General features: G+C 47.8%; 1 protein-coding gene across 1 annotated transcript; it reads right to left on the bottom strand.

Moving 5' to 3' along the window:
• Positions 1–597: 597 nt before the first annotated feature.
• On the bottom strand, positions 598–8358 carry TMEM269 (transmembrane protein 269). The gene is made up of 5 exons (XM_049879001.1): positions 7696–8358; positions 5895–5992; positions 5072–5215; positions 3967–4167; positions 598–1819 (listed from the first exon to the last, which is right to left on the bottom strand). The coding sequence occupies exons 1-5, from the start codon at positions 7734–7736 to the stop codon at positions 1692–1694; spliced, it is 612 nt and encodes a 203-aa protein (XP_049734958.1). The 5' UTR covers positions 7737–8358; the 3' UTR covers positions 598–1691.
• Positions 8359–15360: the final 7002 nt, after the last annotated feature.

The following is a 15360-nucleotide window of genomic DNA, read 5'->3' as shown; positions in this document are numbered from 1 at the left end:
ACAACTATCATAACTTCAGTACGCAGGTGCTTTCCACTTCATTGCACAGAATATTTTTTAAAAAAGTGTACCAGGTGATTCCACTGCCTCAGTTCACCCCAAGGCGCTGGCAGTTTTATTCACCATTTGTACCATGTCAACACAGTGAAATTTCAGTCCCTGTTTCAGGGTTTTAAGAAAAGATTTGGAACCTGAAACGGTCTCAGGAACCTCAGGAGTCTGCAGGCCACGCTCGCTGACTTTAAGCCTCTGGTGCTAATGACACCTACACCTCATTGAGTTGTTCTGGGGAGTGAGAGAGTAAAGTGCAAGGACCAGTTCCTAGCAGAGTAAGAGCTAAATAAATGTTAACTATTGTTATTACTGTCACTTTAAATGTAAAATGTATGGGAAGGGAGGGAAGCTAGAGGGAAGAGAAGGAAAGAACCAACTTTTATTTAACACCTTTCACATGCCACTCACTACGTGCTTTATGTGTCAGTACATTTAATCCACAAAACATCCCTGAGAGGAAGTAAATATTTCACAGATAAGGAAATGGGCTTAGAGAGATTGTGCCTTTTACTCAAGGTCACAGAGCTACAAAAGTAGCAGAATTCTCAGGCACTTGATTTCCATTCACCAGACACAAGGAGTAGTACTATAGGTTGCATAACAGGACTAGGTGTACCAGGAGGGAAGTCGACTTCATTTATTCCTCTGAGAAGTATATTTTTAATATCTTGGTCTTCTCACTTGTCCCTAAGAGAAGGTCCAAGAAGAGCCATTCTATTGTAGAAAACACCAGCCCATGGAAATAAAGGTATTGAATGATTAGCTTTAGCATCCCGAGACCCTGGAGCCAGTGTAGACGAGTGGCCATACTTCCATATAGTCACAAGGAGTACACACCCTGTTCAATCAAGAGGCTCTCAGCTGACCTACAACTATCCAAGTGTCACTAATCCACAAAAAGTTTGAGGCAATGAAGTATGAGTAATTATTGTTACCAACAAACCACAATTTACACATCTAAATGGGTATTTTCCTTTTCAAAGACTCTTGGGAGTCTACATATTTATTTTAACCCTGCTGCTATGGCTCAAAAGGAATATGGAAATGCTCTTTCAGAAACAGATCTTCATCCTTGGAACATAGTTTCAAGTTTTAGAAATAGCCTCCGGCTGCCAATCTCTAAGCGAAGCAAATGGCAGAAATTTTGAATGGTTAAAATACAGAATTTTAAGTTGTAAAATTTATACACATTCAAACTGGACAACTGAAGTCCCCTAATTAGCTCTGCTCCACAGAGTCAGAGTCTGCAAGTGTAAGAAATGCTTCAATAAACCCCACCCATCACTGGTAGGCAGGGGCTGGGGGCTATACCAATTCCAGAGGGTTTCATTCCTTTCCAATCTTAATGCAAAAGGTTACCCAGGTAGTAACAGAGCCAGAATTCAACCCCGCCCAAATTTAGCTTGGAAAAATCTTTGTCCTATATGACAAATAATTATTGTCCCAATGGATTCGGAACTCGGAATAGAGAGAAAGAAATGAAGGCTACTGACCCTACCGTGGGTTGCTCTGGTTCAAAGCACACGTACATCACAGGGACAAGGAAAGGTTTAGTAAGAATAAGCCAAGACCTGTCCCAACAGGCTGACACAAACACCACAGAGGCCAGAGGGAGCTGGCGGAGCTGTTTAGTTTCCTCAGTGCTGTGGCCTAAGACAAATTGTCTTTCCCCACAGAGAATCTGGAAAGAAGATGTAGGAGATGGACCACACCAGGCAGTAAAAAGGAGTCAGAGAGAATGGAGACAAAAACAGCATGATGACACCTGGAAGAAGAAAACATGCAAACACTCAGTTTTTATGAAGCTTTCTGTTTTCCACCCTCCCAATCCCCATTGTGCCATGTTATTCCTTTCATCCTTTCTCACAGTGCCTAAGAGACAAAAACAAATGAGACATATGTCCTGTCTTTAAGAAGCTCAGTTTAAAATGGTTAAAGCACTCAATGTTAATCAAAAGGTTGGTAGTTCAAGTCCACCCAGGTAGGTGCCTTAAAAGAAAGGTCTAGTAACCTACTTCCGAAAATCAGCCATTGAAAACCCTATGAACAGTTCCATTATGATATATATATGGTGTTGCCATAAGTTGGAATTGGCTTGATGGCAACTGGTTGATAACTAGTCAGTTTTATAACATAATGGAATCTCAGGTTCCACTGAGTTGTCAAACTCAGATCAGAACTTAGTCCTAAACAAGAATAAATTGGAATTGCCCAGATCCCTCATTAGGACAAAAAAAAAGAAAATCTTCCTAATTGTTTCAAGTTTAACATGTGCTAGTGGCCAATACAGTAACATCTGTTACAGAAAAGAGTTCACATAAGCAGGCCTGAGACTGCTATCCTTACAAAGGCCTGGTTGGCTCTTGGCTGGCGACTGGAAACTTGCATGGTAAATAGATCCCTATGCTAATACAAAACTTTTCCTAACTGAGAGGAGTGGCTCACTGTGCCTAGACTATACAAACAAAGTAGTGTATACTGGACACCTGAGTTCCTTCTGGGAGTCTGGAATTTTGGTATATGCTAGGCAGAGGTGCCTATGTGACCAAGCCTCAATAAAAACCTGGGGCACTGAGTCTCTAATGAGCTTCTCTGGTAGACAACACTTCACATGTATTGTCACAATCCAATGCTGGAGGAATGAAGCTTGTCCTGTCTGACTCCATTGGGAGAGGACTTTTGGAAGCTTGTTTCTGGTTCCCGTGTACCTGTTCCCTTTGCTGATTTTGCTTTGTATTCTTTTGCTGTAATAAATTTTTGTTATGAGGACGACTATATGCTAAGTCCTGGGAGTCCTTCTACCAAATTATCAAACCTGGGGTGATCTTGAGGACTCTTGACACAATTGAACCTGTTTCACTACCAAAAGGCAAAAGGGCACCAACATTTGGGAAATATAATTTTTGTGCTAGATATTCTGCCAGGTATGTTACATACATATTTCATTTATACTTCATGACAATTCTGTGATTTAGAATTAACCATATTTTTCAGGTGAGGAAGCAGAGGGGATGTAATTTGTACACGGTCCTGATTCAAACCCATGTCTGCCTGACTCTTAAAAACTAGACACTTAGACTCCCTCAGAGAGCTCAAAAGAAGGTAGAAGAGTATGGGCCCACAGAACTTCCATAACTTTCAACAAATATTTATTGAGCAGCTATTATGTGATCGGCATAATTCTAGGCACTGGGGATTACAGTGTGAATAAAAGAGTTCCTGCCCTCATGGGGCTTATATTTCTGTGGGAGGTAGGTTTAGTGTTTATAGACAATAAGAAACTAGTAAATATATATTTTAAGCAAAGTAAGTGAAATAGGGAATGCTGGTGTCATGGATTGAATTATGTCCCCCCTCAAAAATATGTGTATCAGTTTGGCTGGGCCATGATTCCCAGTATTATATATGTGGTTGTCCTCTATCTTGTAATTGTAATTTTATGTTAAGAGGATTAGGGTAGGATTATAACACCCTTACTAAGGTCATGTCACTGATCCAATGTAAAGGGAGTTTTCCTGGGGTGTGGCCTAAACCACCTTTTATCTTACAAAAAAATATAAGGAAACAGAAGCAGAGAGTTGGGGACCTCATACCACAAAGAAAGAAGCACCAGGAGCAAAGCGTGTCCTTTGGACCTGGGGTTCCTGCGCAGAGAAGCTCCTAGTCCAGGGGGACGTTGATGAGAAGGCCAACAGAGAAAGAATGCCTTTTCCCCAGAGTTGACATCCTGAATTTGGACTTTTAGCCTACTTTACTGTGAGGAAATAAATTTCTCTTTGTTAAAGCCATCCACTTGTGGTATTTCTGTTATAGCAGCACTAGATGACTAAGACAGCTGGGGTGAGGTATGAGGTGGCAACAGTGATAATAAACCCACCAATGGCAACATTTGAGAGCTGTATTTTCACTTACCCCCAAGATAAACGATTTTTTTCCAGTTCTCAGACTCCAAGATTTCTTCATGGGGATAGTAGGTCTGGTCTATCATGAACAGAATCATGAGCGAGGCCACGCAGCACAGAATGAATGTGTTGCCTTTGGTCAGAAGGGAGGTGGAGGCCAAAACACAGGAAGCGTAATGGCAGGGTAGACCCTTGTATATAAAGGGAACTCCTGCCAGGGAAAGAAACCATGAGGATTAGCTGTTCTCATTGCTCCAAAAAAAAAAAAAAAAACAACAACTAAATTTGTTGCTATGGAGTCCAACTCATGACAACCCCATGTGTTAGAGTGGAACTGAGCTCCTGAGCTCCATAGAGTTTTCTTGGCTGTAACCTTTATGGAAGCAGATCACTAGGCTTTTCTCCTGTAGCACTGCTGGGTGGGTTCAAACCACCAAGCTTTTGCTTAGTAGCCAAGCATAAGCCATTTATGCCACCCAGGGACCTCTCCACTGTTCCAAAGGTATATCTAAATGAAGCACGCCCCTCTCTCTTGGGGTCTTCCCCCACCCCCAGACCTCAAAATTCCCTTAAACCCAGAGGAGGGGAGGGGCAGGCTGTAAAGCATTTGGTAATTCACAAACAGAAGTGATGCACTTGGTTGCATTAATGATGCATTTTGCATTGGGTTTCCAAGGCAAAGCAGTATGCCCTGGCCCCAAGGAGTATCTGTTAAGAGGGTCTTTGAGATCTAGTCTAAGGTCTGAGCTGTATCTGTACCCCTCCCTTTGTGACCTTAGACAAGACAACTGGCCTCTGCAGAGTGTGGTTTCTCCTGTTTTGGGGTATGACCTCCAGTTCTAGAGTCTGTGAATGGATGTGCTCTATTCAAAGGTCACACAGTGAGACAGAGGGAGAGCTGGCCCAAGAACCTAGGGCTTCTGCCTCTCAGCCCAGGGCTCTGCTGAGGCAGCCCGCAGTCTCCAGCAGGCATGGGGCATGGGAGAAGGAAGGAAGAGAGGCTCCAAGGAGGAAAGAGATGAGTCAGTCACTGCACCCGGCTTCTGGCATCCAAAAGCTCCACCCTCTCCGTGGTTCCCTGCCCTCATCCCCAAGGCTTCCTGGGCTCCACTCACCAGTTGAAAAGAAGCACAGGCGGAAGGAAGTAGCTAACACATACATGATGGCCAGGAGCCCACTGAGAGGCCCGTCCACACCTAGGAGCAGGGCTGAGGCCAGGCCAAAGGTGGTGAAGACAGCAAAGTCATTCAGCTCAGCTCCTGCTCCAGACAGCACAAGGTTAGAACATACACCATGTACCTGGCACTTTAGCCTCCCCCTGGTGGGGGAGCTGGAGTAGTGAGGGGGACAAGTGGGTCCTGAGGTCCAGGCAGCAACAGCTGCTCCCCCAGGGTGGTCTTAGGCCAAAGACTGGGGTCTCCTCCCAGCTTGCTGCAACTGACCACATGGCCTCAGTCAAGTCTTTCTCTCACCTGTCTTACTTTTCCCATTCTTTAGCATGAAAGGATTGGATTAAAATTAAATAATAATTAATAAACTTTTTCAAGCAAAATCTTACATAGAAAGATTTTAAACCAGCTGCTCCCTTTGGGGCAATTTTTTCATCTCCCTGCTCCCCAGCCACCCCCACCTGCCCTCCACCCCACCCCCACCACCAGCACCTGGGTCAGCCCTGAACTGGGAGGCAGGACAAATAAGGAAGCTGAAAGCCAGGGCAAGGACTGGCTGGAGATCATGAGGTGAGGCAGCAGAGGGGCTAGATCTAGACTAGGGTGAGGGGTTCCCTAACTCCTGCTTTGGGACTTTTCCTGTGTACTCTCAGGGGTGTGGCAGGAGTGGGTGACAGATGAAGGCCTGTTGGGTGTTAGAGGATGGAGCTGGTAGCCTGAGATGGATGCTCCAGGAGGCAGGGCTCAGGGGCCTGAGGCCTGGACTTACTTGCTTTAGGGCAGATGCTGAGGCGTCTGGTCATGGTCCCGACCGCCATGTCTAATAGGAAGCTGATGAGAAGCAGCCAGGAGGCACAGTGAGGTTTCCTAGAGCGCAGACCAGGCCCTTTATAGTCTCCAGTGGACAACCACTCCACGTCCCCCAGGACACTGATACATCTCTTACACACTTCCTACACTTGCTCACATACACACACACCCCTGTGTGTCCTCCATACTCCCACCCTTTCTGACGCACACGCGCACACACACTGCTTTACCCCTACATACCTCCTCAAAAACACACACCCTCACACATGCCTGCATCTCTCCAATACTCTCAACCCACAGTCTTAAAGCGGGTCCTCTGAACCCCCTAGGCAATCACTAAGGTCCCTTCCAGCTCTAAATTCCAGGCATTTTCCACCATGCATGGGGCCCGGGTCCAGCCCAGCCTCTACCACCATCTCGCTGTGAATTCTCGGATAAATCGCTCTCCCCTCTAGGCCTCTTTTCCTCATCTGTAAAATGAGGGGCGGGGGCTAAAGGATTTATAAGGGCTCTTCCAGACCCCACATTTGGCGATTCTGTGTCTAGCTAGCACTTGCTCCCAGGCCCCTCTGTGGTGCTACCACAGACCCAGGCAAACGCTGGGAGGCCCCTTCCTTCCCAAGTTGGCCCCCTACTACTGTACGGCCAAGCAGAAGCCCACAGATAGCCTGGCCTCAGACCTTGCGATCCCTAAACAACTGTAGCGTTTCCTTTGTTTAGACCCAGGCCTGTGGGTCTAAAAAGAAAAAAAAAAAAATTTTTTTTTTTTTTAAAAGAACTGAGGCTAAATAAGCATACTGGACTCACCATGGTCAGAAAAAAACTACACTCCCAGAACAATGGCTAAACTAAGGAAAGAGATTTTCTGCTGCAGGTATGTCCCATGCTGTGGGATTCTGAAAGCCCAGACTTAGAGAATCATATAAATTTCAAGCTGGAAAGGAGCTTAAATGTCGTCGGGTCAAAGCATCTTATTTTATGGTTAAGAAACAGATCCAAAGAGAAGTTACTTGCTGAAGGTTATAGAGAGCCAGATTAGCAAGGAAACCATGGTAGCATAGTGGTTAGGTGCTATGGCTGCTAACCAAAAGGTCAGCAGTTCAAATCCACCAGGTGCTCCTTGGAAACTCTATGGGGCAGTTCTACCCTGTCCTATAGGGTCGCTATGAGTCGGAATCAACTCCATGGCAGTGGGTTTTTTGGTTTTATTTGCAGTCTGAAGGATTTGCTTTAAAGAGCTGATTTCCCAAGGGCATTGAAATATCACTTAATTTACAGGAAAATAATTCACTTACAATTTTGAGGGGAGCTATATACATGCCTCAGATTTTCCAGAACATGCTCATTTCCAATATCCTGCCTGACCATATGTTCTAATTTAAGAACCAGAAAATACGAATAGTCGCCTACGCCACCACAGAGGTGTTAATGCCAGAGGAATAGAATTTCTTGATTTTCTCCCAAAAACTATTCTAAACTGATAGAATTGGAAGGAATTATAGAGGTCATAGCTTAAGGCCCTCGTTTTACAGATAGAGAAACTGAGGCCCAGGAAGGGTATGTGACCTAGCCAAGGTCACATACCAGGCTGGTGGTAGAATTCAGCCTAGGACCTCGGCCCTGTGACTCCCCACCACTGCACTTTCCCCTGCACCAGCTGATCCCTGTGCCTCAAGGCCTGGCTCTCTAACTTCCTGTCTCCTTCCCTCATGCCCTTGGCTCCAGCTCTCAGCTGACAGCCTGCTGGGCCCCATGCCTACCTGTAGAAGCTGCAGAAGATGGAGAAGAGCCCCAGGATCATGTTGACCAGGGACAACGCATTGACAATATCCTTGCAGGAAGATTCATCCAGCCGGGGGTGGCTCTGGTTGTGGGCCAGGAAGAAATTGGTACACTGACTCAGACCTGGGTTTCAGGGGAGAAGGGCAGGGGTTTCCCAAGGTCAAGGAGTCCCAAAAGAACCTCCCAAGGACCTGGTAGGTCCTGTATGTTTAACCCTCGTATTGCACCCTCCCAACACTCTAGACTAAGGTAAACGGTAGGGGGTAAATAGAGGAGACCCAGACCCAGGGGGTAAAAAAACAGAGGTGCTAAAGACAGAGTGTCTTGGGAAAAGTCAATAGCAGAGTAAGTGAAGTAACACAACTGGTTTCTACCCCCTCTCTGACTGTACCCCTTGTCCCATGGCACAGACCTCCCTCCAGCCTATATGTTGACCCTCCTGGCACCCCATAGCCCAGAGTACAAAGGGTAGCTGGTGTGGGCTCTTCCTCCATCTGAGAGATGGGCCCTTTGTCACAGACTAAGGGTTGGCTTGAGGGAGAAGTAGAGTCAGGAAGCCACTTTGTCCCACAATCCAAGCCCACTTGCTGAGGACAGGGCTGTGGCTGAGATTCCTCAGGGTCCTGGCTCTGACAGGTGCTACAACTTTCCCCATTTTATGAATGAGGAAACTGAGGTTCAGAGAATTGGAGAGACTTGCTCAAAGTCACATACTAGGTGAGTAGGACCAAACCTTGTCTGTTGACTCTAAATATGGCGTTTCTTCTGCTAGTAGCATAGATATCTGCAGGAGGGGGTTTGTGGGGAGGAGGCAGGGGGAGCTTGGTCAGGGGAAAAGCAGCTATTGCTTCTGAGTTGGCCAGCCCCGCTGGGCAGGCACAGCACCCAGCCCCGCGGGCAGGCACAGACCATGCACAGCCGCCTCACTCCTCCCAGCTCTCACAGCAGCAGGGAACAGCTGGTCCTGCCCATTTTCACAGCCTGTTGTATCCCTGTTCTTACTCTAAGACCAACCATGCTTATTCCCTGCACACAAACGGCTTATAAAACTGAGTCTCTTTTGGGGAAAGAGCCCCTGCCCTCTCTGAAACACAAAAGCCCCACTGGTTGGGGTGAACATACCAGCCACAAATAGCAATCTTGCACTTGTGTAAAATACACAACTTCCAACACGTTTTCACGTCTGTTTCCTCATTTAATCCTCACTCATCTTAGAGGTGAGGAAGCTGAGGTTCTGCTTCCATACAGCCCCATGCCCTGCTGGTCTGGGGCAGGGCGAGAGCTGAGACAAATGATGTTTCTTTCTCACAAATCCTGCCAACCAAGGTGTCAGAGGCTGGGAGGGGCTGGACTTGGATTTGGGATGGGAGCATCAGGCAGCACCATGGGACTCACTGCTCCCATAGACCAGCTCATTCACCAACAGGTATCAGTAGCTACATCGCCAAAGCCTTCAGGACTCCTGGGACCTTCTTACGCCAGGAAGCAACATAAGCCAAATAAACCTGGGAGGAGATGGGAACAAAGGTCTGGCCACACACTCCCTCAAAGAAGAGAAGAACCTTGCTCAAGGTCACACACGAAACGGCAGAACAAGACTTACAGATTCTCGTTAACTGTTCTTTCCTCTGTACTCTGCTGTCTACCAACCAGCAGGACCCAATACTGTATTGGTTATGTGCTCAGCCAAGTGCTAGGAGAACACTTGGTTCCTGCCTTCATGGCACTTAGAGTCTGTCCAGGGAAACAAGACTCATGCATGCATGACTCTGTTCATGGTGGCACCTCATCTTACAGATGGGGAGACTGAGGTTTCAGGATAGTTAAGTAACTTGCCTCAGTAAGTGATGAAGTCAGGATTTGAATCAGGCCTCCCCGTCCCCAATTAAATGCTATTTCCCGCATAATGCACAACTCCCAGGTGTAAAAGGATATGGGTCTGGGATTAAGGGCTGTAGAAATTCAGAGAAGAAAGGAACACTCCATTCATTCAGCAAACATTTGATCAGGACAAGGCTCAGTGCCTAGTGCTGGGGACACAGAGAAGACCTGGTCTCATCTCTTCAGAAGCTCAGTCTAGCAGGGCTTTCTGACCCTGCACAGAAGAGCAGAAGTGACCAGGCTGCTAGAGGAGCAGAGCAGAGCGGCCCCGCCGGCAGGGGTTGGAGAAGGCTTCTCAGAAGAGGGGCACAGCTGAGGCTTTCAGCAGCAGTGGCCTGCATGAGCACCTCACGTCCCTCCCCAGGTTCTTGCAAGGCTTCAGGGGTTCCTCCAATGCCTCAGGATGGAGTCCAGCTGCTTCGCTTGGTACATCAGCCCTCCATGATGAGGCCCTGCTCCACCTCCAGCTTCCTCTCTGTATTCCCCTGGAGCCTCCCCACCTGCCCCTTCTCTCTACCTCTCCCTTTGGTGTCAGGTTGGGAGGTGTTGCTCTTTAGGAAGACTCTCTGCCGTCCCCCCTCAACCCTGCTAGATGCCCCTCCTCTGTATTGTTACATCTCCTTGTGCTCACCATGTGACACTCAGCACTCTACTGTCATCACCTACCTTGTCTTCCTCCCCTACTACAGGGTAAGCAACTTGAGTGCAGACCGAGGTCCCCCGTGCCCAGCATGAAGCCTGACAAAGGAAGTTGTTCAATGTTGTTAAATGAAGAGAACCTTGCTCTGGTGCTTCCCCTAGGTCCTCTCACTGCACCAAATCACACCTGGACCCTGCATCAAACCCTGCTCAGTTTGTCCTCCAAGGAGCCTTCTCAGAGGAATGCTGAGCAACCCAACCCTTCAACACATCCAGCAACTACCCAGCTCTTATGAGCCTTCATTTACTCTTAAGATCTTTCTTTCATTAAAAAATTATTTACTGTGCCTACTTGGTGCCAGGCCTGGTATGCCTGGGGACACAGAGGAGAACAAGACCCAGGCCCCACCTTCAAGGAGCTCAATCTGGTTGGGGAAGCAGACATGTGTATGGACAATACAAACGCCACGTGGCAAGTGTTATGTTGGACAAGGAATGTCCAAGTTGTCATGGTGCACAGGGGAAGAAGAGACTAGTCTGGGGTGGGGGGCAGGGGAAAAATACATGAATACTGTGACACAGAAGTCTGGAAGGATAAACAAGGAGTGGTGGGCATTCCTGGGAAAGGGAATTACAAGTTTAAAAGTGCGACGAGGGAGCTGGATCCCGGGACAGAGAGGGGTGGCTGGATCTGAGGCTGGCCAGGAGGCCACAGTAGGGAGTGGCCTTGTGTGATAGGCAGGCAAGTCTGATCTTTGGCTTGCAGGCAGTGAGGCGGCAGTGTGATGTTTGGTAAGCCAGTGTCTTGGTCATATAGGCGTAGGTAGTGAAGGGTGGTTTGGAAGGCGAAAGGCTGGAGAAAAGTAAACCAGCAATGACACTAGTAAACAACGTGAGGGAGATGTGAACAACAGAAACTGCAGGACGCTGGGACTGTTAGGCTGCGGAAGGAAGGGGAGAGTTGAAATGAATGGCGATGCGGCATCCTTAGCGGAAAACATGGCGCAGCGCTGGAGAACGATCCAGGAGTTTTCCAGCAGGCAGCGGGCAACCCTGCCGAGACCGCGCCGCCGGCCCTCACTCCAGTTGGAGACGCCCTTCTCCCTCCCCGCCTCCACCCACCTCACTGCAGACCTCGTCCCTAGAGGCCAAAGCCCATCCCCCAACGGAGACCCGGAGACCCAGACTCTTCCAGGACCCTGCTCCACCTGAGCCAGAGACAGCCACGCTCCCTCTTTCAGGGCTGCCCCACGGCCTGCCCAGGCCTCACTCGACTCCAGGGCCACAGGAAGGGACGAAGCCGTTCTGGACATCTCATTCCTCCTGGAGTCTGGTAGCTAATAGCACCCTGGGGAGGGACATCTCTCGCCCTTCCGTGCTGCGATGGCTTACCTGGGGATAAGACATTGCTAGAGGCGGGGTGGGGGCCTGCACTCCTTCCCCACTTCCTGTGGCGTGGAGGGGCCCAGCACAGGCCAGGGGGACCCCCGCACTGGCCCCTAGCCTCGTATCCCAGCTCTTAGCTCACAATCCCGGAGGCGGGGGGGCGGGGTGCGGGTCTTTAGCCTCGGGAAGGGGGGCCTCAATTTTCTCGGAAGGTCTCAGAGTTGGGGTGGCGGCGGGAGAGAAGGGTGGATGGAACCTAGAGGAGGGACCTACGATCGATCTCCATCTCGTCAGGTCCGGGAAGGCTTCGCAGATAAGAGACCTGAGTCGTGGCCTGACTTGCTACGTACAAAGTTCCTGGTTTCAGAGTGCTTGGTGTGTCAGAGGCTTGTTGGAAGTGAGGAGGGGAAGATGGGGCTGTAAAGGGATGTGGGGGTCCAGACTGTGAAGAGCCCCTAGAATGTAAGCTCCATGTGGGCAGGATTTGGTTCACTGCTGTATCTTTGTGCCTCTATAAGAACGCCCCTTTACTCGTTCCTGGTGAGTGGTTTCCAACACATAAGGACCCTACAGGACAGGGTAGAACTGTCTCATAGTGTTTCCAATGAGCGGCTGGTGGAGTCCAACAGCTGGCCTTTTGGTTAGCAGCCAAACGCTTAACCACTGGGCCACTAGGGGCTCCCCGTAAGAACACCTAGGCGTGCAGTTGTCCAGAGTAAAACTACAGTCCCTGTTAAATGAAAGATTTATTGAAGGATATTACAACTGCAGTTGGGCAACAACTTGCAAAGTTACAAATTGCCCTGAAGTACAGAAAATGAGAAGGTGCTTTTATATAGGAGAAGTTTAGGGAAACCAGTCATACATTTAAAAAAAAAAAAAAAAAAACCCCATTGCCCTAGATTTGAAGTGCCCCATTGAGTTTCCAAAGAGTGCCTGGTGGACTTGAACTGTGAACCTTTTGGGTAGCAGCTATAGCATTTAACCACTACACCACCGGGGTTTCCAGTACATCATACATCAGTTAATCAAGAGAGGCCTGCCTACCTCTTCGCAAGGCTGCACAAGCACTTTGTAAGAATGGTTTCCTTATCTTTCAAACACAGGAGGAGCAGCTTGTGTAAAAGCATTCTTTCTGAGAGTAACTGCAGTTCTGTTGCTTCTCCCCTTTCTCCCTCAGTCAGTGCAAATTAACCCATTACTGTGAACTCGGCTCAAATGCCTCTTATTTTTCAGGTCTGTTAGCACAATACAAAATGGAGTTCAGCCTGTACCCTGGGTAGAAGCCTCTCCTATGCCAAGCACATAGATTTTGGGGGGCTCTTTTACACAGTAAACTCCTCTTCCCCTCAGTATTGATTGGATGAGTGACAAACTAACTTAGACTCAATCCTGAAGAGGCAGCTTTTAAGTAGGGAAGTGGTCAGGTTGTTTTAGAAAGATTATTCCGGCAACCAACATGGAGGAAGGATCTGTAATACTGCGTGATGGATGAAGGGTCGTGACGAATGGCCAACTGCTGGATAGGGTCAGAAGGAATGGGAAGAAGTAGCCAGACCCAGGAGCCATTGAGGTGGAATGTCGAGGGTGCGGATGAGGAGTAAGGGAAGGGGTAAAATTGTCTCTGCGGTGTGTAGATTTGGCAATTTGATGGACAGTGTGCTACAAAAGGGAGGGGGCTTTTTAGTATTGAGTAGGATTCCAGGACCAGTTCTCAGCGAGGGCCCCCACTCTCACCTGCCCCACATTCTCCAGCCTACCCTCATGCTAAATTGGGGCAGCAGTATCTTCCAGGAGCCAGCAGAATATGCAAAGGAGGGTGAGGCAGGGTACAGCTAGGAGGCCAAGTGACATTTTGCCCGTCCTTGCAACTGCTCTTGTGTGTCTAGTCCATTCCGATTCAGAGCGACCCTACAGGACAAAGAGAACTGCCCCATAGGGTTTTGTAGGAGCTGGAATTGACTCCACAGCAATGGGTTTATCTTTATGGGAGCAGATTGCCAGCTCTTTTCTCCTGCCAAGCCGCTGAGTGGGTTCTAACTACCGTTTCTGTTTAACCATTGTATCACCAGTGCTCCTTTACCCTTGCAACTAGAAGAGGAAAAGGAAGCAGAGGATCTGGTGTGCACCGAGTGGCTACTAGGCACTGGGCACTGTGCTAGATGCCTTACAGACATTATCTTACTGGATCTTCTCAACTGCCCCAGAGGTTAGTATTAGCACTCCCATCCAACAGAAGAGGAAATGGAGGATCAGAGAGTTCATTTTGTGGATGGTTATTCTATTAGTCATTAGTGGAGCTGAAACCTGACAACAGTCTGACACTAAAGGCAGACCTAACGTGTCTCTGAGAAACTAAAAGGGAGAACCAAGATGGAAGCAACTAAAGGTGTGCTGACAATGGAGTCACAAAAAACCAAACCCAGTGCCGTCGAGTCGATTCCGACTCATAGTAACCCTACAGGACAGAGTAGAGTTTCCAAGGAGCGCCTGGCAGATTCGAACTGCTGTCCCTTTGGTTAGCAGCTGTAGCACACTTAACCACTACGCCACCAGGGTTTCCGACAATGGAATACTACCAACAATAAAGAACAATGATGAATCTGTGAAACATCTCATAATATGGGCGAATCTGGAAGGCATTATGCCGAGTGAAATAAGTCAGTTGCAAAAGGACAAATACTGTATAAGACCACTATTATAAGAACTCAAGAAAAGGTTTAAACACAAAAGAAAACACGCTTTGATGGTTACGAGGGTGGAAAGGGAGGGAGAGAGGTATTCACTAACTAGATTAAAAAAAAAAAACTAGATAGTAGATAATAATTAACTTAGGTGAAGGGAAGGACAACACACAATACAGGAGAAGTCAGCACAACTGGACTAAACCAAAAGCTAAGAAGTTTCCTGAATACAATCAAATACTCCGAGGGACAGTGTAGCAGGCGTCTGGGGACCATGGTTTCGGGAGACATCTAGGTCAACTGGCATAACAAAGTTTATTAAGAAAATGTTCTGCATCCCATTTTGGTAAGTGGTGTCTGGGACCTTAAAAGCTAGCGAGTGGCCATCTAAGATACACGAATTGGTCCCAACCTACCTGGAACAAAGGAGAATGAAGAACACCAAAGACACAAGGAAAATATGAGCCCAAGAGACAGAAAGGGCCACATAAACCAAAGACTCTATCAGCCTGAGACCAGAAGAACTAGATGGTGCCAGGCTACCACCAATGACTGCCCTGACAGGGAACACAATAGAGAGTCCCTGATGGAGCAGGAGAAAAGTAGGGTGCAGAACTCAAATTCTAGCAAAAAGAGACTTAATGGTCCAACTGAGACTGGAAGGACCCCCGAAGACAGGGCGCCCAGACTCTGTTAGGCCAGAACTGAAACCATTCCCGAAGCCAGCTCTTCAAAGATTAGACTGGACTATAAGACACAAAGTGATACTCGTGAATAGTGTGCTTCTTAGTTCAAGTAGACACATGAGACTAAATGGGCAGCTCCTGTCCAGCGGCAAGATGAGAAGGCAAAAAGGGACAGGAGCTGGTTGAATGGACACAGGAAATCCAGGATGAAAAGGAGGAGTGTGCTGTCACATTATAGGGAGAGCAACATAACAATGTGTGTATAAATTTTTGTATGAGAAACTAACTTGAACTGTAAACTTTTACTTAAAGCACAATAAAGAAAATAATAATAAAGGTGTGCTGAATCCAAGCCCAGTAGTCAGGT

The sequence above is a fragment of the Elephas maximus genome, chromosome 3 (assembly GCF_024166365.1).
Source record: "Elephas maximus indicus isolate mEleMax1 chromosome 3, mEleMax1 primary haplotype, whole genome shotgun sequence".
Lineage (NCBI taxonomy): Eukaryota > Metazoa > Chordata > Mammalia > Proboscidea > Elephantidae > Elephas > Elephas maximus.
This window is presented reverse-complemented; position numbering and strand designations above follow the sequence as displayed.